General features: G+C 45.6%; 1 protein-coding gene across 1 annotated transcript in view; it reads right to left on the bottom strand.

Annotated features, from left to right (window-relative positions):
• Positions 1 to 22,584, bottom strand: part of LOC137380421 (collagen alpha-1(VII) chain-like) — a 177,709-nt gene that overhangs the window by 119,559 nt on the left and 35,566 nt on the right. The window contains exons 2-3 of the mRNA XM_068052349.1: positions 13,098 to 13,182; positions 10,105 to 10,285 (exon numbers count right to left, since the gene is read on the bottom strand). Of these exons, the coding sequence (XP_067908450.1) occupies positions 10,105 to 10,285; positions 13,098 to 13,182 (266 nt within the window). The remainder of the gene's footprint in view (positions 1 to 10,104; positions 10,286 to 13,097; positions 13,183 to 22,584) is intronic.

The raw sequence follows: 22,584 nt of genomic DNA, 5'->3' as shown, positions 1-22,584 counted from the left end.
CAGTGGCAGCAGTCTGTACCATCTACAAGTTGCACTGCAGCAATTCAACTAGGCTCCTTCATCAGCAGCTATCAAACCTGCGATCTTTACCACCTAGAAAGACAAGGGCAGCAGAAGCATGGGAACACACTGCCTGCAAGTTCCCCTCCAAGTCACAAACCAACCTGACTTCGAAATATAGCGCCATTCCTTCATTGCCGCAGGGTCAAGATCCTAGAACATCCTCCCGAACAGTATCTACACGATGCAGTCATAATTCAAAAAGAAGGCCCAACACCATCTTCTCAAGAGCAAAAGGGCTGGGCAATTTGCCAGCGATGGCCATACCTCAAGAAGGTAATTTTAATGAATTCAGTAAAACGTTCCATGACCTCAGGACGTTCCAAAGTGCTTAACAGCAAATGAAATACTTTTGAAGTGCACTCACTGTTGTAGAGAGTCCCAGTTGTGAGCGCTCTCACCTCTCAGTCAGGAGATAATGGGTTCTAGCCCCACTCCAGGATTTTAGGACATAATCCAGATTCATGTTTCAGTGTGGTACTGCGGGAATGCTGCATTGTTAGGGGTCCCAGCTTTCAGATTACAAGTTAAACTGAGGCCCTGTCTGCCAACCTAGGTTTTTTCTTATTAGTCTGTGGGATGTGAGCATTGCTGGCAAGCCCGGCATTTGTTTTCCATCCCTAATTGCCCTTGAGAAGCTGGTGGTGAGCTGCCTTCTTGAACCACTGCAGTCCATGTAGGGTAGGTACATCCACAGTGCTGTTCGGAGGGAGTTCCAGGATTTTGACCGAATGACAGTGAAGCAATGATGATTTAGTTGCAAGTCAGGATGGTGTGTGGCTCGGAGGAGAACTTGCAGGTGGTGGTGTTCCTATGCATCTGTTGCCCTTGTCCTTCTAGGTGGTAAGGTTGTGGGTTTGGAAGGTGCTGTTAAAGGAGGCCTGGTGAGTTGCTGCAGTGCATCTTGTAGATTGTACACATTGCTGGTGGTGGAGGGAGTAAATGTTGAAGATGGTGGATGTGGTGCCGATCAAGTGGACTGCTTTGTCCTGGATGGTGTTGAGCTTGAGTGTAGTTGGAGCTGCACCCATCCAGGCACATGGACAGTATTCCATCACACTCCTGATTTGGGCCTTGCAGATTCTGGACAGGCTTTGGGGAGTCAGGAGGTGAGTTACTTGCTGCAGAATTCCCAGCCTCTGACCTGCTCTTTTAGCCACAGTATTTATCTGACTGATCCAGTTAAGTGTCTGGTCAATGGTAAAAGCCGGGATGGTGGGGGATTCAGTGAGGGTAATGTCGCTGTATCGTGGGGAGATGGTTAATTCTCTCTTGTTGGAGATGGTCATTGCCTGGCACTTATGTGGCATGAATGTAACCTGCCACTTATCAGCACAAGCCTGAATGTTTTCCAGGTCTTGCTGCACGAGGGCACGGACTGCTTCAGCACCATTCACAACTCCTCAGATACTAAACACGGTGCAATCATCAGCAAACATCCCCACTTCTGACGTTATGTTGGAGGGAATGTCATTGATGAAGCAGCTGAAGATGGTTGGGCCTAGGACACTACCCTGAGGAACTCCTGCAGTGATGTCCTGGGGCTGAGATGATTGACCTCCAACAAGCACAACCAGGGCAGAGCAGCAAAGCGGAGCGAAAGGGAGGAGCCTTTAAAAACAGCATGGGAAACAACTGCAGCGGCAGAGCTGCAAAGCACAGTGAGACAGAGGAGCAGCAGCAACTGGCGGGGATATATCGCGAAGTGACATGACAGATGTGGGATCAGTATCCTGGTAGGTTTCTAATCTTCTGGTAATTTACATAATCAGCTATAAAGTAAGACTAGATCAATTAATTCATTTAAATTAATTCAATTAAAACTAAAGCCAACATGATAATTTATCAGTGACCTTTCATTAGAACTGGCAAAGGTTAGAAATGTAACAGGTTTTAAGCAAATAAAGTGGGGGTGGGGCAAAAGAGAACAAAAGGGAAGGTGTTGATAGGATATAGGGTCAGAGAATAACTGACAAGGAGGTCATGGGGCAAAGGCAAAGAGTGTGTTAATAGTGTGGTGAAAGACAAAGTGTTAGTGCAGAGAGGGTGTTAACGGACAGAATAATGAAAGCCCTCGCTAAAAGCACAAATATGAATAAAAACAGTGGACAGGCACAAGGTAAAAAAAAAATGAATGATGAAATAAACTAAAATAAAATGCAATAAAAATAAAAAATAAAAAAGTGAAACTAAAAATAAAAAAGGGTGGCCAGTCATGCTCTGAAATTATTGAAGTCAATGTTCAGTCCGGCAGGCTGTAGCATGCCTAATCGGTAAATGAGATGCTGTTCTTCAAGCTTGCGTTGATGTTCACTAGAACACTGCAGCAAGCCCAAGATAGAGATGTGGGCATGAGAGCAAGGAGGGGGGGGGGGGCGGTGTTGAAATGGCAAGCGACAGGAAGCTCAGGGTCATGTTTTTGTACTGAGCAGAGGTGTTCCGCAAAGCGGACACCCAATCTGCGTTTGGTCTCCCCAATGTAGAGGAGACCGCATTGTGAGCAGTTAATACAATATACTAAATATAGAGAAGTACAAGTAAATCGCTGCTTCACCTGAAAGGAGTGTTTGGGGCCTTGGATAATGAGGAGAGAAGAGGTAAAAGGGCAGATATTACACCTCCTGCGATTGCATAGGAAGTTGCCGTGGTAAAGAGACAAGGTGTCGGGGGTAATGGAGGAGTGGACCAGGGTGCTGGTCCTTCGGGATGCTGTCAGGGGAGGGGAGGGGAGGGGAAGATGCGTTTGGTAGCATGCTGGAGGTGGCGGAAATGGTGGAGAATGATCCTTTGGATGTGGAGGCTGGTGGGGTGGAAAGTGAGGACAAGGGGAACCCTGTCGCGGTTCTGGGAGGGAGGGGAAGGGGTGAGGGCAGAGGTGAGGAAAATGGGCCGGACACGGTTGAGGGCCTTGTCAACCACAGTGGGGGGAAATCCTCACTTAAGGAGAAAGGAAGACATATCAGAAACGCTGTTGTGAGTACATCATCAGAGCTCATGGAGTTGAGGGCAAATTATTGACATGGTTAGGAAGTTGGTTGAGTGGTAGGCGACAGAGAGCAGGGATAATGGGTAAGTGCTCCGATTGGCAGGATGTGACTAGTGGTGTCCCACAGGGATCTGTGTTGGGGCCTCAATTATTCACATTATTCATTAATGACTTGGATGATACCATAGTAAATCATATATCCAAATTTGCTGCTGATACAAAGTTAGGCAGCATGATAGACAGTCTAGATGATAGCATAAAATTGCAAAGGGATATTGACAGACTAGGTGAGGCAAAACTGTGGCAGATGGATTTCAATGCAGACAAGTGTGAGATTATCCATTTTGGACTAAAAAAGGATAGAGCAGGGTACTTTCTAAATGGGAAGAGGTTAAGTACAGTGGATGTCCAAAGAGACTTGGGGGTTCAGGTGCATAGATCTTTAAAATGCCACGAGCAAGTGCAGAAAATAATCAAAAAGGCTAATGGAATGCTGGCCTTTATAACTAGAAGATTGGAGTATAAAGACATAGAGGTTATGCTGCAGCTGTACAAAACCCTGGTTAGACCCCACTTGGAGTACTGTGAGCAGTTCTGGGCACCACACCTTAGGAAGGATATATTGGCCTTGGAGGGAGTGCAACGTAGGTTTTCAAGAATGATACCTGGACTACAGGGGCTAAGTTACGAGGAGAGATTACACAAATTAGACCTGTTTTTGCTAGAATTTAGAAGGTTAAGGGGCGATCTGATTGAAGTCTTCAAGATATTAACAGGAAAAGACAGGCTAGATAAAGATAAACTATTTCCACTGGTTGGAGATTCTAAAACTAGGGGGAATAGTCTAAAAATTAGGACCAGACCGTTCAGGAGAGATGTTAGGAAGCACTTTATTTATTTATTTAGAGATACAGCACCAAAACGGGCCCTACGGCCCACCGAGTCTGTGCTGACCATCAACCACCCATTTATACTAATCCCACACTAATCCCATATTCCTACAACATCCCCACCCGTCCCTATATTCCCCTACCACCTACCTATACTAGGGGCAATTTATAATGTCCAATTTACCTATCAACTGCAAGTCTTTTGGTGGTGGGAGGAAACCGGAGCACTCGGCAAAAACCCACGCAGACACAGGGAGAACTTGCAAACTCCACACAGGCAGTACCCAGAATTGAACCCGGGTCGCTGGAGCTGTGAGGCTGCGGTGCTAACCACTGTGCCATTGTGCCGCCCACTTATTCACGCAAAGGGTGGCAGAGGTTTGGAACACTCTCCCACAAACAGCAGTTGAAGCTAGAACAGTTGTTAATTTTAAATCTGAGATAGATAGATTTTTGTAAAGCAAAGCTATTAAGAGATATGGGCCAAAGGCAGGTATAATAAGTTAGGCCGGGGATCAGCCATGATCTCATTGAATGGCGGGACAGGCTCGAGGGGCTGAATGGCCTACTCCTGTTCCTATCTTCCTATGTTCCTACTAGATGCGTCACAGACAGATAAACTGGGAGAATGAAAGGGCAGGACTGGGTACTAAATATTCCTGGATGCAAGGTGTTCAGGAAAGATAAGGAAGGAATGAAAGGAGGAGGGGTGGCAGTATTGATTAAAGATAATATTACAGTGCTGAAGAGAGAGACTGTCCTCGAGGGATCAAGGACAGAATCTATTTAGTTAGAGATCAGAAACAACAGAGATACCATTACACTACTGGGTGTATCCTTTAGGCCTCCAACTAGTGGGAAATATATAGAGGAAATATTTTCAAGGAAATCACAGAGGGGTACAAAAACTATAGTGTAGCTATTGTCCTAGTACAGACTGGGATAGTAACAGTGTAAAGGTCAGAGAGAGGGAAGAGTTTCTAAAGTACATTCAGAAGAATTTTCTACATCAGTATGTTTCCAGTCAAATGAGGAAGGAGGCATTGCTAGATCTGGTTCTAGGGAATGAGGTGGGACAAGTGGATCAAGTGTCAGCGAGAGAAAATTTTGGGGACAGTGATCATAGTATCTTAAGATTTAGATTAGCTATGGAAAAGGACAAAGAGCAATTCAGAGTCAATTTCAATGGGGTGAGAGCTGATCTGGCGCAGGTAAATTGGAATCAAAGATTGGCAGACAAAACTGTAATTGAACAATGGGCTGCCTTTATAAAGGAGATAGTTCAGGTACAGTCGAGGTACATTACACAACTGGGAAAGGTAGGATAAACAAAGCCAGAGCTCCCTGGATGACAGAAGAGACAGAGAGTAAGATGAAGCTGAAAAAGGGTGCGTATAACAGATGTCAGGTTGATAATACAAGTGAGAACGAGGCTCAATATAGAAAGTCTAGAGGGGAAGTGAGAAAAGAAATAAGAGCAGTAAAGAGAGAGCGGGAGACTGGCAGTCAACATAGAAGAGAAAGCAAAAGACTTCTGTAGCCATACAAATAGTAAAAGGGTGGTAAATGGAGGAGAAGGGCCAATTAGGGACCAAAAAGGGGACTTACACATGGAGGCAGAGGGTATGGCTGAGGTACTAAATGAGTACTTTGCATCTGTCTTTACCAAGGAAGAAGATACTGCCCAAGTCGTAGTGAAACAGGAGGTAGTTGAGACACTGGATGGGTTAAAAATTGATAAAGAGGAGATATTAGAAAGGCTGGCTGTACTTAAAGTTGCTAAGTCACCAGGACCGGATCAGATGCATCTAAAGATGCTGAGGGAATTAAGGGTGGAAATTACAGAGGCACTGGCCATAATCTTCCAATTCACCTTAGATACAGGGGTGATGCCGGGGGACTGGAGAATTGCAAATGTGACACTCCTGTTCAAGAAAGGGTGTAAGGTTGAGGCCAGAAACTACAGGCCAATTAGTTTAATATCGGTAGTAGGAAAGCTTTTAGAAACGATAATTTGGAACAAAATAAATAAACAGTCACTTGGACAAATGTGGACTAATTAAGAAAAGCCAGCATGCATTTGTTAAGGGCAAATTGTGTTTAACTAACTTGCTTGGAGTTTTTTGAAGAAGTAACAGAGGGTTGATGAAGGTAATGTGGTTGATGTGGTATACATGAACGTCCAAAGGCATTCGATAAAGTGCCACATAACAGGGCTTGCCAGCAAAGTTGAAGCCCATGGAATAAAAGGGACAGGGGCAGCATTGCTATCAAGTTGGCTGAGTGACAGGAAAAAAAGAGTAACGTTCACAACATTTAAGAAGTATTTAGATGAGCACTTGAAAGACCGTAGCGTTCAAGGCTACGGGCCAAGTGCTGGAAAATGGGATTAGAATAGATAGGTGCATGACGGCCGGCATGGACACGATGGGCCAAAGGGCCTGTTTCTGTGTTGTGTAACTCTATGACCATGAATGGTTGTTTTTTGGACTGCAGGCTGTATATAGTGGAGTTCCCCAGTTGTCGATATTAGGACCACTGCTTTTCTTGATCCATATAAATGAGCTAGACTTGGGTGTGCAGGGCACAATTTCAAAATTTTCAGATGACACAAAACTTGGAAGCATTGTGAACTATGAGGAGGATAGTGATAGACTTCAATAGGACAGAGAATGGGGCTGGCACATAGCAGATGAAATTTAATGTAGAGAAATGTGAAGTGAAACAATTTGGTAGGAACAAAGAGGAAAGGCAATATAAAATATACAATTCTGAACATAAGAAATAGGAGCAGGAGTAGGCCATTCAGCCCCTCAAGCCTGCCTCACCATTCAATAAGATCATGGCTGATCTGTCCCAGGCCTCAACTCCCCTTTCGGGCCTGCTCTGCCTAACCCTCGACTCCCCAAGATTTCAAAAATCTATCTACCCCCTCCTTAAGTACATTTAGTGATCTAGCCTTCACAACTCTCTGAGGTAGAGAATTCCAGAGATTCACCACCCTCTGAGAGAAGAAATTCCTTTGCATCTCAGTTTTAAATGTGTGACCTTTATTTTGTAACTATGTCCCCTAGTTCAAGATTCCCCCACTAGTGGAAACATCTTCTCAACATCTACCCTGTCAAGCTTCCTTAAAATCTTATATGTTTCTATAAGATCACCTCTCATTCTTCTAAACTCCAATGAATAAAGGCCTAACCTGTTTAGCCGCTCTTGATAAGACAACCCCGTCCTTCCAGGAATCAGCCGAGTGAACCTTTTCTGAATTCCTCCAATGCTAGTATATCCTTCTTTAAATACGGAGACCAAAACTGTACACAATACTCCAGGTGTGGCCTCACCAACACCCTGTACAGTTGTAACAGGATTTCCTTATTTTTAAACTCTAACCCCTAGCAATAAAGGCCAAAATTCCATTTGCCTTCCTAATTACTTGTGGCACCTGCATGCTAACCTTTAGGTGTTTCATGTAGAAGAACACCCAGATCCCTCTGTACTGCAGTATTTTGTAGTCTTTCTCCATCTAAATAATAATCTGCCTTTCTATTTTTCCTACCAAAGTGGATGACCTCACACTTTCCCACATTGAACACCATCTGCCAAGTTTTTGCCCACTCACTTAACCTATCTATATCCCTTTGCAGATTCTTTGTGTCCTCATCACAACATGCCTTCCCACCTATTTTTGTATCGTCAGCAAATTTGGATACACTGCACTCTGTCCCTTCCTCCAAGTCATTAATATAGATAGTAAATAGCTGAGGCCCTAGGACCGATCCTTGTGGCATCCCACTAGTTACAGCTTTTCAACCTAAAAAAGACCCATTGATCCCAACTCTCTGCTTTCTGTGTGTTAGCCAATTCTCAATCCATGCGAACACATTATCCCTAATACCCTGAGCACTTATTTTGTGCAATTACCTTTTATGTGGCACCTTATTAAATGCCTTCTGAAAATCCAAATACACAATATCTACTGGTTCACCCTTACCCACTCTGCTTGTTATATCCTCAAATAACTCTAACAAATTTGTCAAACATGATTTCCCTTTCGTAAAACCATGCTGACTCTGTTTGATTGCATTATGTTTTTCTAAATGTCCTGCTATTTCTTCCTTAATAATCGACTCAAGCATTTTCCCAATGACTGATGTTAAGCTAACTGGTCTATAGTTTCCTATTTTCTGTCTCCCTCCTTTCTTGAATAGAGGTGTCACATTAGCGGTTTTCCAATCCGCTGGTACCCTACCGGAATCCAGTGAGTTTTGGTATATTATGACTAATGCCTCCACTATCTCAGCAGCCACTTCTTTTAAAACCCTTGGATGCAGGCCATCAGGTCCTGGTGACTTGTCTGCCTTTAGTCCCATCAGTTTGTCAAGCACCTTTTCCCTCATGAAAGAGAATGTTACAAGTTCCTCCCTCCCATTTACACCTTCTTCATCTATTATTGTTGGGATGTTTATAGTGTCCTCCACCCGTGAAGAGTACAAAAGCAAGGGAGTTATCGTAAAACACTGGTTTGGCCTCAACTGGAGTATTGTGTCCAATTCTGGGCACCGTATTTCAGGTAGCATCTGAAGGCGTTGGAGAGGGTGCAGGAAAGATTTGAGAATGGTTCCGGGGTCAAGAGACTTTAGTTATGCGGATAGATTGGCGAAAATGGGACTGTTCTTTTTAGAGAAGGTTGAGAGGAGATTTGATAGAGATGTTCAAAATCATGACGGTCTAGATAGAGTAGATAGGGAGAAACTGTTTCCATTGGCAGAAAGGTCAAGAACCAGAAGACACCAATTTGAGGTGACTGGCAAAAGAACCAGAGGCAACATGAGGAAAAAAATTTTTTTACACAGCGAGTGGTTAGGATCTGGAATGCACTGGTTGAGAGGGAGTGGAGGCAGATTCAATCATGGCTTTCAAAAGGGAATTGGATAATTGTCTAAACAGAAGCAATTTGCAGGGCTACAGTGAAAAGGTAGGGGAGTGGGACTAGCTAAGAAGATCTTACAGAGAGCTAGCATGGACATGACTGGCTGGATGGCTTCCTTCTGTGCTGTTACCATTCTATGATTCTGTCTTCCTTTGTGCTAGCTATGACTCCAACCAGTGGAGAGTTTTCCCCTTGATTCCCATTGACTTCAATTTTGCTAGGGCTCCTTGATGCCACACTCGGTCAAATGCTGCCTTGAAGTCAAGGGCAGTCACTCTCACCTCACCTCTCAAATTCAGCTCTTTTGTCCATGTTTGGACCAAGGCTGTAACAAAGTTGTGTGGCGAGTGGTCCAGGTGGAACCAAAACTGAGCATCAGGGAGCAGGCTATTGCCTAGTAAGTGCTGCTTGATAGCACTGTCAATGATACCTTCCATCACTTTGCTGATGATCGGGAGTAGACCAATGGAGCAGTAATTGGCTGGATTGGATTTGTCCTGCTTTTTGTGGACAGGACATACCTGGGCAATTTCCAACATTGTCAAGTAGATGCCTGTGTGGTAGCTGTACTAGAACAGCTTGGCTAGGGCACAGCTGCTTCAGCAGCTCAGGTCTTCAGTAGTATAGCCAGGATGTTGTCAGGGCCTTTGCTGTATCCAGTGCCTTCAGCCATTTCTTGCTATCACATTACCACACTTCAAAAGTAACAAATTGGCAGTGAAGCATATTGAAATGTCGTAATGACGTGACAAGGGGCAACAGAAATAACATTTCTTTCTTTTAAGAAACAGTGAGTGCAATGTGGATGTAGAATGGACAATCAGAAAGATTGTTGGTTATCCGGGGATTCAGCTGAGGAATAAAGTACCAATGTAATAGGAATTGATATGCTGATTAAAAACAGTTCCCAGATGAGTGAGTGGATGCTAACATCACTGAATCAGATTACCTGGTTGTAATGTATCCTACATTACAACAGTGACTACACTTCAAAACTATCTAATTGGCTGTAAAGTGCTCTGGGGTGTTGTGAGGTCATGAAAGATGCTATCCTGTCCTCCCAGAAGGGACCCTTCTCCAAGGGTCATCGTTCCTGCTATGAGACTGTGGCACCTATTCTTCAACCCCTGTTTGCCTTGAGCATGGCTCCCTACTGGACTGGCAAGTTTACCATTCTGCATTGGCATTCGAAAACCACCTTTTTAAAAAAAAGTAATTTTAAACACAAAGCAGCTTACCTTGGGTCATCACTATATTGCACCAGGCCAACTCTGACTGCACTTTGACTAATAACATTTACAAATGGATGAATAGTTGCTTCAATAAAGTTTTTGACTTCTTCAAAGTTGACTCGTCCGATGCTTGAGGAGCCATCCACGAGGTAGACGATATCAGCAGCAAAGACGTTTTTGCAAGTTGCTGAAACATGAAGGAGACAAGTGTTACTCTGGTTAGAGCAGAAGACTAGGCACTGGCGCATCTTTTCTCCAATGTTACATCTGTAACAAGTCAGTTCCAGGAAAGGCTAGCAATAGATGCTAATAAATCAGATTAGTGAACAGTGCACAACCAGAGGAACACCGTTTTGAAAATGAACTAATTGCATGTAAAATTTTGTTACATTTTGGATATTGAAGCTGAGCACAGCACATAAAGGATCTCTTGATTTATAACCTGCCGTGCAGAGACTGCGGGGGGTGAAATGGACATGGGCAGGGATCGCATCAGCCCAGGTTGGGCCGATACACATTGGAGATTAGAAGAATGAGAGGTGATCTTATTGAAACATGTAAGATTTTGAGGAGGCTTGACAGGGTAGGTGCTGAGAGGATGTTTCCCCTCATGGGGGAATCTGGAACTAGGGGGCACAGTTTTAGAATTAGGGGTCGCCCATTTAAGACAGAGATGAGGAGGAATTTGTTCTCTCAGAGGGTTGTTAATCTTTGGAATTCTCTACCCCAGAGGCTGAGTCATTGAATATATTCAAGGCTGAGATAGATTCTTGAACTATAGGGGAGTCAAGGGTTATGGGAGGCAGGTATGGAAGTGGAGTTGTGGCCAAGATCAGATCAGTCATGATCTTACTGAATGGCGAAGCAGGCTCGAGGAACCATATGGCCTACTCCTGCTCCTATTTCTTATCTTCTCAGGTTTTTATGCTTCGTATCATTGATGGCAAATGATGTTCTGCCTGTTTTTAGGCACACCCATCGCCCCTCCCACTCCGGCCCACCCATGTCCAATTTTATCCCCAGCATCCTGTAAATCAGAACTGCAGATTTCTTTCTTTAAGATTGAGCCACCTAGGTGATGGGCGATGATGTCAGACCATGTTGGGGAGTGGTCAGACCACTCACTGGAAGGGTCAGACAAGTTGATCCAGCAAGTAGGTGGGCCAGACTGATGAGAAAACATCTCAGATTAAATCTTCGGTCTGTGCAGTTAGCTAAGCAATTAGCTTCAGTGCCACCAAGTATGTGAGAGAAAATCACCCCAAGATTGCTACTGCTGATTACAAGCCAGTAAGTGCCACTTGCTCAAGGGCAATTAAGCTTGGGCAATAAATGTTGGCCTTGCCAGCACTGCTCACATCCCAAAATTGAGTTAAAAATCACCCTGCTCTCATGCCTACATTTCTGTCCTTGGCCTGCTGCAGTGTTCCAGTGAACATCAACGCAAGCTTGAGGAACAGCATCTCATTTTCTGATTAGGCACACTACTGCCTTCTGGACTGAGCATTGACTTCAATAACCAGAGCATGACTGACCCTTTTTTTATGATTATTTTATTTCATTTTATATCATTTTTTTACCATGTGCCTGACTTAAACTAGGTTTTTCATGTTTGCGTTTTTGACTAGGGCCGTTCATTATTCTGTCATTAACACTCTCTCTGCACTAATGCTTTGTCTTTCACCACACCATTAGCACACTCTCTTTGCCTTTGCCCCATAACCTCCTTCTCAGTTAATCTCTCCGGCCCTCTGTCCTATCAACACCCTCCCTTTTGTTCTCTTCCCCTCCACCCCACCCCCGTTTTACTTGCTTAAAACCTATCGCATTTCTAACCTTTGCCAGTCCCGATGAAAGGTCACAGACCTGAACCGTTAACTCTGCCTCTCTCTCCACAGATGCTGCCAGTCCTGCTGAGTATTTCCAGCACTTTCCGTTTTTATTTTATTTATAAAAAAAACACATTTGAAGTATGGGGATGTGGTCATCAGCTGAAGGCAGAATCAGGCTCTACTGCAATAACAACAATAACTTGCATTTATATAGCACCTGCAACATAGTAAAACACCCCATGGTGCTTCAGACAAGGCGTTATCAGACAAAATTTGGCTCTGAGCCACATAAGGAGATATTAGGATAGGCAGTCCAGGTAAGAGAGAGAGAGAGAGAGAGGGGGGCAGCTCCATTTTGACTCCCCAACTTTTTCAAATTTTAAATTTAAAAAAGGCTTCAGGAGCTGGATCACCATTGTAGAGGGGGAAACCCCTTCACAGGGTGGCCTGTGGCCACAGCTGAGCCTAGGCAGGCAGGGAGGGCCTCAAAGCCTGCCTGGAATGCTGCCCCCACCACCCCCCCCCCGTCACTCCCACTGGGGCTGCTATGGGGAGGCTGCCTCCAGGGAACTGACCTAGTCCCTGACACCTCAAGGACCCACAGGCCAACTGGAAAATTCCAACTGGCCTCGTCTATAGGCCTTCATAAGCCTTTAACTCTATTTAATTGGATACCCGCCACTTCCGCCCTGCCGGGCAAATGGCCTAGGGCAGGATGGAGCCGGCAAACCGGCATGCTGGCTGGTGCCATGAACTTTCACCTCCGCCCGCCCGCCCGCCTCCACACTCATCCCTGATAAAAAAATCCTGCATCTGGTCTTTATCTAGAAATCCCACTCATGTTCTCTCCTCCACACTGCCCCCCCCCTCTCCACAGCCACCCCTCTCACCGCCTCCCCCACCACCCCCCCCCCCCACCACCCCACTCTCTCTGATCTCCTCTATCCCCTCGCAATGTTTCATTCATCCCATCAATCTCAGCTGAGTTGGAGTCTGGGTCATTGAGAGGTTGGACCCAGTTCACCATTTAACCTGCTGATTGTCAGTTGTTGCTAACAGTAAAACTGCCCCAACTGGTCTTGCTTTATCTTGAACGAGGAATCTTTTCCCCAATATGTAACGGGTGAGTATCAGATGGTTACTGTTTAGTAATGCCCCTTGTGGTACCTTTCTGTGTTTCAGACTCCGAGTAAGTGATGAGAACAGCCTGAATCGCTGCAACCAACATCAGCCACATTTCCATTGTCACCATCTAGACAGAAGAGAAAGATTAAAACATGTATTAATGAACAGTTCGTAACCTTAGCTTCACTTTCATATTTCACAGTATGAATATTAACAAGAGGAGACCATTTAGCCCCTCGAGCCTATTCCATCATTCAATGAGATCATGGATTCATAAAAATCTGGAACTGTAAGGCAGTCTCAGTAATGGTGCCATGAAACTATCATACAAACATACAGACAAGCAGCAGGAGTAGGCCACTTGGCCCCACGAGCCTGCTCCGCCATTCAATAAGATCATGGCTGATTGGATTGTAACCTCAACTCCACATTCCCGCCTAACTCCAATAACCTTTCACCCCCTTGCTTATCAAGAATCTATCTACCTCCGCCGTAAAAATATTCAAAGACTCTGCTTCCACTGCCTTCTGAGGAAGAGAGTTAAAGACTCACAAGCCTCTGAGAGAACATTTTTCCTCATCTGTCCAAAAATAAGGGGTCGCCCATTTAAAACAGTGACCCCTAGTTCTAGATTCTCCCACAAGAGGAAACATCCTTTCCAAATCCACCCTGTCAAGACCCCTCACAATCTTATATGTTTCAATCAAGTCAACTCTTACTCTTCTAAACTTCAGCAGATACAAGCCTAGCCTGTCCAACCTTTCCTCATAAGACAATCTGCCCATTCCAGTTTATTAGTCTAGTATCGATTGTCATAAAAACCCATTTGGTTTACTAATGTCCTTTAGGGAAGGAAATCTGCCATCCTTACCCGGTCTGGCCTACATGTGACTCCAGACCTACTGTGGTTGACTCTTAACTACTCTGAAATGGCCTAGCAAGCCACTCAGTTGTCAAGGGCAATTAGGGATGGGCAATAAATGATGGCCTTGCCAGTGACGCCCACATCCCATGAAAGAATTTAAAAATGGATGATTTGTACAGTACTGGAGAACGGAATACCTAGCATCCAGTGTCAGTGAGATACAGAATACACCTCCCCCTACCTTATTCCAGCAATGAGCATCATCACCAGCCTCTGAGGAGCATTCCCACCCCAACCATTGTGACATTTTTCTATCACACTGGCTGGAGATTTATGCCATCACAACACAATACACCACTGTTGGTACCAAATCGTTTTCTCTTCAGGTAAGTATCCTGTTCTTTTTTGAAAGCCTCGATTGAATCTGCCTCCACCACACTCAGGCAGTGCATTCCAGATCCTAACCACTCGCTGTGTAAAAACATTTTCCCTTATGTTGCTGTTGCTTGTTTTGCCAATCACCTTAAATCAGTGTCCTCTCGTTTTCAACCCTTCCACCAATGGGAACAGTTTCTCCCTATCTACTCTGTCCAGACCCTCATGATTTTGAACACCTCTATCAGATTTCCTCAATCTTCTCTTCTCCATGGAGAACAGACCCAGCTTTTCTGATCTATCCACGTAACTGAAGTTCCTCATCCCTGGAACCATCCTCGTGAATCTTTTTGGCACCCTCTCTCATACCTTCACATCCTAAAGCATAGTGTCCAGAACTGGAGACGATACTCCAGCTGAGGCAGAACCAACAGTAATTGCACTTTGAAAAGTAATTCACTGGATGAGAAGCACCATGGGACATCTGAGACACGTGCCAACAGCACTATATAAGTGCATAAGATCAATCTTTGGCCTCCTTATCTCGAGAGACAATGGAGACGCGCCTGGAGTTGGTCAGTGGTTTGTGAAGCAGCGCCTGGAGTGGCTATAAAGGCCAATTCTAGAGTGACAGACACTTTCACAGGTGCTGCAGAGAAATTTGTTTGTCAGAGCTGTTACACAATTGGCTCTCCCCTTGCGCCTCTGTCTTTTTTCCTGCCAACTGCTAAGTCTCTTCGACTCGCCACATTTTAGCCCGTCTTTATGGTTGCCCGCCAGCTCTGGCGAACACTGGCAACTGACTCCCACGACTTGTGATCAATGTCACAGGATTTCATGCCGCGTTTGCAGACGTCTTTAAAGCGGAGACATGGACGGCCGGTGGGTCTGATACCAGTGGCGAGCTCGCTGTACAATGTGTCTTTGGGGATCCTGCCATCTTCCATGCGGCTCACATGGCCAAGCCATCTCAAGCGCCGCTGACTCAGTAGTGTGTACAAGCTGGGGATGTTGGCCGCCTCGAGGACTTCAGTGTTGGAGATAAGGTCCTGCCACCTGATGCCAAGTATTCTCCGGAGGCAGCGAAGATGGAATGAATTGAGACGTCGCTCTTGGCTGACATACGCTGTCCAGGCCTCGCTGCCATTGAGCAAGGGACTGAGGACACAAGCCTGATACACTCGGACTTTTGTGTTCCGTGTCAGTGCGCCATTTTCCCACACTCTCTTGGCCAGTCTGGACATAGCAGTGGAAGCCTTTCCCATGCGCTTGTTGATTTCTGCATCTAGAGACAGGTTACTGGTGATAGTTGAGCCTTGAGCTTGCATAAGATGAAAACACTATCAAATGTATTAAATAAAAGGAAGTGCTTCCTTTCTAGCTTGTAGTAGTTTACAATCTATTTGCACCGAACTACAGTAATTATCAATACAAGATGCATAATGTAGTTGAATTACTGGTGTAGGGTTCTATGTGAAATGAATGAACTCATCAGTCTCAATCCAGTTCCAAATGCACAGCAGCACACTAAGTATAGGTACTTGCAATTAGCATGTAGTAAGCAACATTTCTTACAGAGGCCAAAAGAATAATAATCATACGTCCAAGGTTCAGGTCGACTGGACATCAATACATCTGCATCAGCTGTGGCTCAGTTGATAGCACTGTTGCCACAAGATTCCGCGTTCAAGTTCCACTCCAACGCTCGAGTACAAAAATCAAGGTTGACTTCCAATGCAGTACTGAGGGTGTGCTGCACTGTCAGAGGTGCTGCCTTTTGGACGAGGTGTTAAACCGAGGCCCTGTCTGCTTGCTCAAGTGAATGTAAAAGACCCCACGAAGCTATGTCGAAGAAGAGCAGTGGAGTTATCCTTGGTGTCCTGGCTAATATTTATCTCTCAATTAACATCTCATAAAACAGATTATCTGGTCATTATCACACTGCTGTTTGTGGGAGCTTGCTGTGTGCATTTCCTGCGTTACAACAATGACTACACTTCAAAAAGTACTTCATTGGCTGTAAAGTGCTTTGAGATGTCCAGTGGTCATGAAAGGTGCTATATAAATGCAAGTCTTTCTTTCTTTATCAAACCCCTCTGCACCCGAGCTGGAATTGCTTGGGGCTGGTTGTCATGTGAGGCTGCCAACTCTCGTTGGACGCATTCTTGGAGGTTTCATCACACGGTCTCCCGTCTCCAACTGTCCCATCCTGTCAAACAGCCTTTTTCTCTCCATCTCCCAACATTTTTATCACTAATAAATGAAAGCGTTCCAAGAAACTGAAAAGGAACTGCACAGTTTTGTTAATGTTCCTATGATTTTTTCTCCTGGGTTGCTGGCAGCTGAATCCATTAATTGCTGGAGATTCCAGGGCAATCCTGGAGGGTTGGCAACCCTACTGACGCCAGTTGCCAAAAATAGAAAAGAGCTTCCTGAGGGTGAATAAACTGAACACTTAGTTTAACAGACAGAAAAAACACATTTCGAAGAATATCTTCTGACATCCTCAGAACATCCCCATGTGTTCCACAGCCAATTGCTTACTTCTGTTCTTGCCTGTCTACCTACAGCATTTAAGTAACCTTTAAATTGCTGCAGATTTGTTTCCCCATGGCCTAGAGAAAGGGACAGTTCTTTTTGTCATGGTGAAACCTGGGTCAAGACTTTGCCAAGGCAGCAGGGGATACCCCCAGCCCCCGCCAGGTCTGGAAGGTGGGAAGCGATGCTGCTTTGGTGAGGGGCAGGACCCGGGGCTACATTTTACGGGTGACAGCCTATTAAGTGGGGGCTGCCTGGCCTGACATCCACTGGCATCCAATGCTGGGGCCGCACCTGGAGGAAAGGCACACATCGATGGTCTTGCACCCTCACAACCCGCAGGTAGATGGGATCTGAGGGCACCGGGGCCAGTCGGGCAGGTCCCGGCGACTGGTTGGGGGGCGGGGTGGGGGGGGGGGGGGGCGGGGTGGTGCTCGCTGAGAGCAGATGGCCCCGATGTCGCAGGGGTGGTCACTGCCACCGGGGGAGTCCTTCCTTGAGCCAAAGAGTGCCCAAAGAGATGGGCTCACTCCACCCACCCTCCCAGAACCTGCGAGGAGGCCGCTTGGATTTACCTGGCAGTCTCCCCACTCTGTGGAGGACCCCACCCCACCCCCGCACCCCACTGCTGCTGCTAAAATGCTAGCAGAGGTGGGGAAAGACCCTTAATTGGCCAATTAAGTGGCTCAACTGGGCTGCAGTCAAAGACAAGTTCCATTTTGCTCTGGTATGCGGCACACGACAACAACTTGCATTTATATAGCACCTTTAATGTAGTAAAACATCCAAGGCGCTCTGACAAAATCTGACACAAAGCCAGATAAGGACATATTAGGACATGTGACCAAATGCTTGGTCAAAGAGGTAGGTTTTAAGGAGTGTCTTAAAAGGAGGAGTGGTAAGAGATGGAGAGGTTTAGGGAGGGAATTCCAGATCTTAAAGCCCAGGCACTGAAGGCACGGCCGCCAATGGTGCAGCAATGATAATCAGGAATGCTCATGAGGCCAGAATTGGAGGAGCACTGAGATCTCAGAGGCTTCCTAATCCCAGCCCCCGAGTCTGCCTGTAACAGGTATCAATTATGGCCCTTTCTTTAACAGAAAGGATGTATAAAACCTCTAGATATTACATCCCTCTGGCATAATGTGTCTTTTGTGCAATTGGAAAGCCTGTGTGATAGAAAAAGGTTGGCTTGACATACCTTGATTGAAATGAATGCAAATTTTAATTCTGTCTGTCTCATGCCTTTAACCATTTATTGTCACTGATCTCATTCTTACCAGGTCTGCGTTTGACTTCAAGCCTATTTTATTGATAAAGGCACAACTTTTGATTTCCCCTTTCACTTCCTTTGAATTCAGTTTACACTGATGTAAGGAAAGTTTCATCTTTCTGTCAATTGTGAGGATTCGTATGAGATAAATAAGGAGAAACTGTTTCCACTGGCAGGAGGGTTGGTAACCAGAGGACATAGATTTAAGGTGATTAGCAAATGAGCCAGAGGCGATGTGAGGAAACTTTGTTTTTACGCAGTGAGTTGTTGTGATCTTGAATGCATTTCCTGAAAGGACAGTAGAAGCAGATTCAACAGTAACTTTCAAAAGAGAATTGGATAAATACTTGAAGGGAAAGAAATTGCAGGGCAATGGGGAAAGAACAGGGATAATTGAATATCTCTACCAAAGAGTCAGCACTGGCACGATGGGCTGAATGGCCTCCTTCTGTGTTCTATAATATTACCTTTCTAGGTTGCATTGGGCAGTGACCGTTCAGTTTCTAGTGGGTGCATGGCTATGACACAAAGCTGCCCAAAATTCACTCATCGAGGCACTCCGCACTGGCTCATTATGAGTAACAACCCCAATTGCCCCATCCCACTCTCTCGTCGACCTTCCTGCCCAGTGTGCCCACAGGGGGCTAATCCTGCACATCTCTTTCCTACCCAACACACCCCTCCCACTGCTGACCCTATGGACTCTGCCAATGGATCAGCTCTCACCACCCCTCTACGCATCTCCCTCCAGAATATCTGTTCGCTTGTGAACAAGGCCCTTGCCATCCATGAGTTTACTGTGGATGATCGCATTGACATCATGGCCTTAACAGAAACCTGTCTGATGATACCTTCGCCCTTAATGAAGCCTCCCTGCCTGGCTACACCTTCCACCGCTAACCCCGCCAAGACCATCATGGTGGTGGTGTGGCGCTTATCACCAGATCACACCTTAGCCTGACCCCCCCTACTCCTCTGGAACTTACTCCTCCTTTGAGCATCTCACCTTGTTCTACCCTCTCAGCTCTCACTTGAAATCATCATTCTCTACCACCCGCCCAAGCATAATAAAAAATTTTCCATGGAGATATGACCTGGAACTCACATGAGGGTGGTGGAAGCGGAGACACTCAGTGATTTCAAAAGGACACTCGGGATGTGCTTTCGACCTCATATTCATGTCAACACCAAGACCACCTATTTCCACCTCTGTAACATTGCCCAAATTCGCCCCTGTCTCAGCTTATCTGCTGCTGAAACCCTCATTCAAGCCCTTGTTACCTCTAGACTTGACTATTCCAACACACTCCTGGCTGGTCTCCCACATTCCACCCCCAGTAAACTTGAGAGCATCCAAAACTCTGCTGCCCCTATCTTAACTCACATCAAGTCCCATTCCCCCATCACCCCTGTACTCACTGACCTACACTGGCTCCTGGTCAAGCAACATTTTGGTTTTAAAATTCTCATCCTTGTTTTCAAATCCCTCCATGGCCTCGCCCCTCTCTATCTCTGTAATCTCCTCCAGCCCCACAACCCTCTGAGATATCTGCGATCCTCTAATTCTGACCCCTTGAGCATCCCTGATTTTAATTGGTGCCGCACCTTCAGTTGCCTCGGCCCCAAGCTTTGGAATACCCTCCCTACACCTCTCCACCTCTCTTTCTTCCTTTAAGACACTCCTTAAAACCTACCTCTTTCGCCAAGCTTTTGGTCATCTGACCTAATATCTCCTTAGGTGGCTCAGTGTAATATTTTGCTTTGCTTCGTAACACTCCTGTGAAGTGCCTTGGGACCTTTTATACATTAAAGGCACTATATCTGGGCGGCACAGTGGCACAGTGGTTAGCACCATAGCCTCACAGCTCCAGGAACCCAGGTTCAATTCTGGATACTGCCTATGTGGAGTTTGCAAGTTCTCCCTGTGACCGCGTGGGTTTTCGCCGGGTGCTCCGGTTTCCTCCCACCGCCAAAGACTTGCAGATGATAGGTAAATTGGCCATTGTAAATTCCCCCTGGTGTAGGTAGGTGGTAGGGAATATGGGATTACTGTAGGGTTAGTATAAATGGGTGGTTCTTGGTCGGCACAGACTCGGTGGGCCGAAGGGCCTGTTTCAGTGCTGTATCTCTAAATAAATAAATATAAGTTGTTGTTGTTGTGCAGATTGGCACTGGAGTTGGAGATCTCATTCATTTGGGCCTCAAAGATGGGCATGGTGGATAATGCAAATGTCACACACACAGTTACAATTGCACATGTTTTCCTGAGGTTAAGGTTAAAGCACCATGTTGGGGCAGCATCCAGGAGGACCTGACATTGACAGGTGAGCACCCTGATCAGTATAGATTTAGGATCATCTGATCTCAAATTTAAGCACTGAAACTGCAAGGTATTAAAGCAAACGTCCTGGGCTGGATCTTCGTGGCGAGACAAGGGCAGGTTCAGGGGCACCCAGCATGTCGGTTCCTCGGCACAGTCCAGACTCCTGGCCATTTTCCAGGGGGCCGGGTCAGGTCCGGATTGAGCTAATTAAGAGGCCTATTAAGGGCCCCTCTCCCTCGTCAACTGGAAATTTCTGGATTGTTTTTAATCACCACCGCACCAGCGCCATTGATGAAAAATGGCCACATTTGCGGCCACAACACCCTGTGGAGGGGATTCCCCCCTCACAAAGGTGATCTGGCAACTGTGGCCATTTTTACTTTTATATATTTTCAAAGTGCTGAGAGGACACCTCCATCTTATAAGATCATAAGAACTAGGAGCAGGAGTAGGCCGTCCGGCCCCTCGAGCCTGCTCCGTCATTCAATAAGATCATGGCTGATCTTTTCGTGGACTCAGATCCACTTACCCGCGCTCCCACCGTATCCCTTAATTCCTTTATTGTTCAAAAAGATATCTACCTTAGCTTTAAAGACGTTTACTGAAGAAGCATCAACTACTTTACTGGGCAAGGAATTCCATAGATTAACAACCCTCTGGGTGAAGAAGTTCCTTCTTCATTCAGTCCTAAATCTGCTCCCTCTAATCTTGAGGCTATGCCCTCTTGTTCTAGCTTCACCTGCCAGTGGAAACATCCTCTCTACTTGTATCTATCTATTCCCTTCATGATTTTATATGTTTCTATAAGATCCCCCCTCATTCTTCTGAACTCCAATGAATATAATCCCAATCTACTCAGTCTCTCCTCATAAGCCAACCCCCTCAACTCCGGAATCAACCTAGTGAACCTCCTCTGCACCCTCTCCAGTGCCAGTATATCCTTTCTCAAGTAAGGAGACCAAAACTGCACACAGTACTCCAGGTGCGGCCTCACCAGTACCTTATACAGCTGCAACATAACCTCTCTGCTTTTAAACTCAATCCCTTTAGCAATGAAGGACAAAATTCCATTTGCCTTCCTAATTACTTGCTGTACCTGCAGACCAACCTTCTGCGATTCATGCACAAGGACACCTAAGTCCCTCTGCATAGCAGCATGCTGCAACTTTTTACCATTCAAGTAATAATCCTTTTTCCTGTTACTCCTACCGAAATGAATGACTTCACATTTATTAACATTGTATTCCATCTGCCAGACCTTTGCCCACTCACTCAATGTATCTATGTTCCTCTGCAAAGTTTCACAGTCATCTTCACACTTTGCTCTGCCACTCATCTTAGTGTCATCTGCAAACTTTGACACCCTACACGTGGTCCCCAACTCCAAATCATCTATATAAATTGTAAATAATTGCGGTCCCAACACCGATCCCTGAGGCACACCACTAGTGACTGATTGCCAACCAGAATAGCACTCATTTATCCCCACTCTCTGCTTCCTGTTAGTCAACCAATCCTCTATCCATGCTAATACTTTACCCCTGACGCCATGCATCCTTATCTTATGCAGCAGCCTCTTGTGCGGCACCTTGTCGATGGCCTTTTGGAAATCTAGGTACACCACATCCACTGGGTCCCCATTGTCCACCTTGCTCGTAATGTCATCATAGAATTCCAAAAGATTTGTCAAGCATGACCTGCCCTTCATGAACCCATGCTGTGTCTGCCCAACGGGACAATTTGTATCGAGATGCCCTGCTATTTCTTCCTTGATAATAGACTCAAGCATCTTCCCCACTACAGAGGTTAAGCTAACTGGTCTATAATTCCCCATCTTTTGTCTACCTCCCTTTTTAAACAGTGGTGTCACATCTGCTGTTTTCCAATCAACTGGGACTACCCCAGAGTCCAGCGAATTTTGGAAAATTACCGCCAGTGCACCTGCTATTTCTCCCGCCATCTCTTTTAGTACCCTGGGATGCATTCCATCAGGGCCAGGAGACTTATCAATCCTTAGCTCCATTAGCTTGCCCAACACTACCTCTTCCGTAATAATGATTGTTCCCAGGTCCTCACCTACGTTCGTCTCTTTGTCAATTACTGGCATGTTATTAATGTCCTCCATTGAGAAGACCGATACAAAATACCTGTTCAA

The sequence above is a fragment of the Heterodontus francisci genome, chromosome 19 (genome assembly GCF_036365525.1).
Source record: "Heterodontus francisci isolate sHetFra1 chromosome 19, sHetFra1.hap1, whole genome shotgun sequence".
Taxonomy (NCBI): Eukaryota; Metazoa; Chordata; class Chondrichthyes; order Heterodontiformes; family Heterodontidae; genus Heterodontus; species Heterodontus francisci.
The sequence above is the reverse complement of the archived record's forward strand: the minus strand, read 5'-3'. Positions and strand labels throughout refer to the sequence as shown.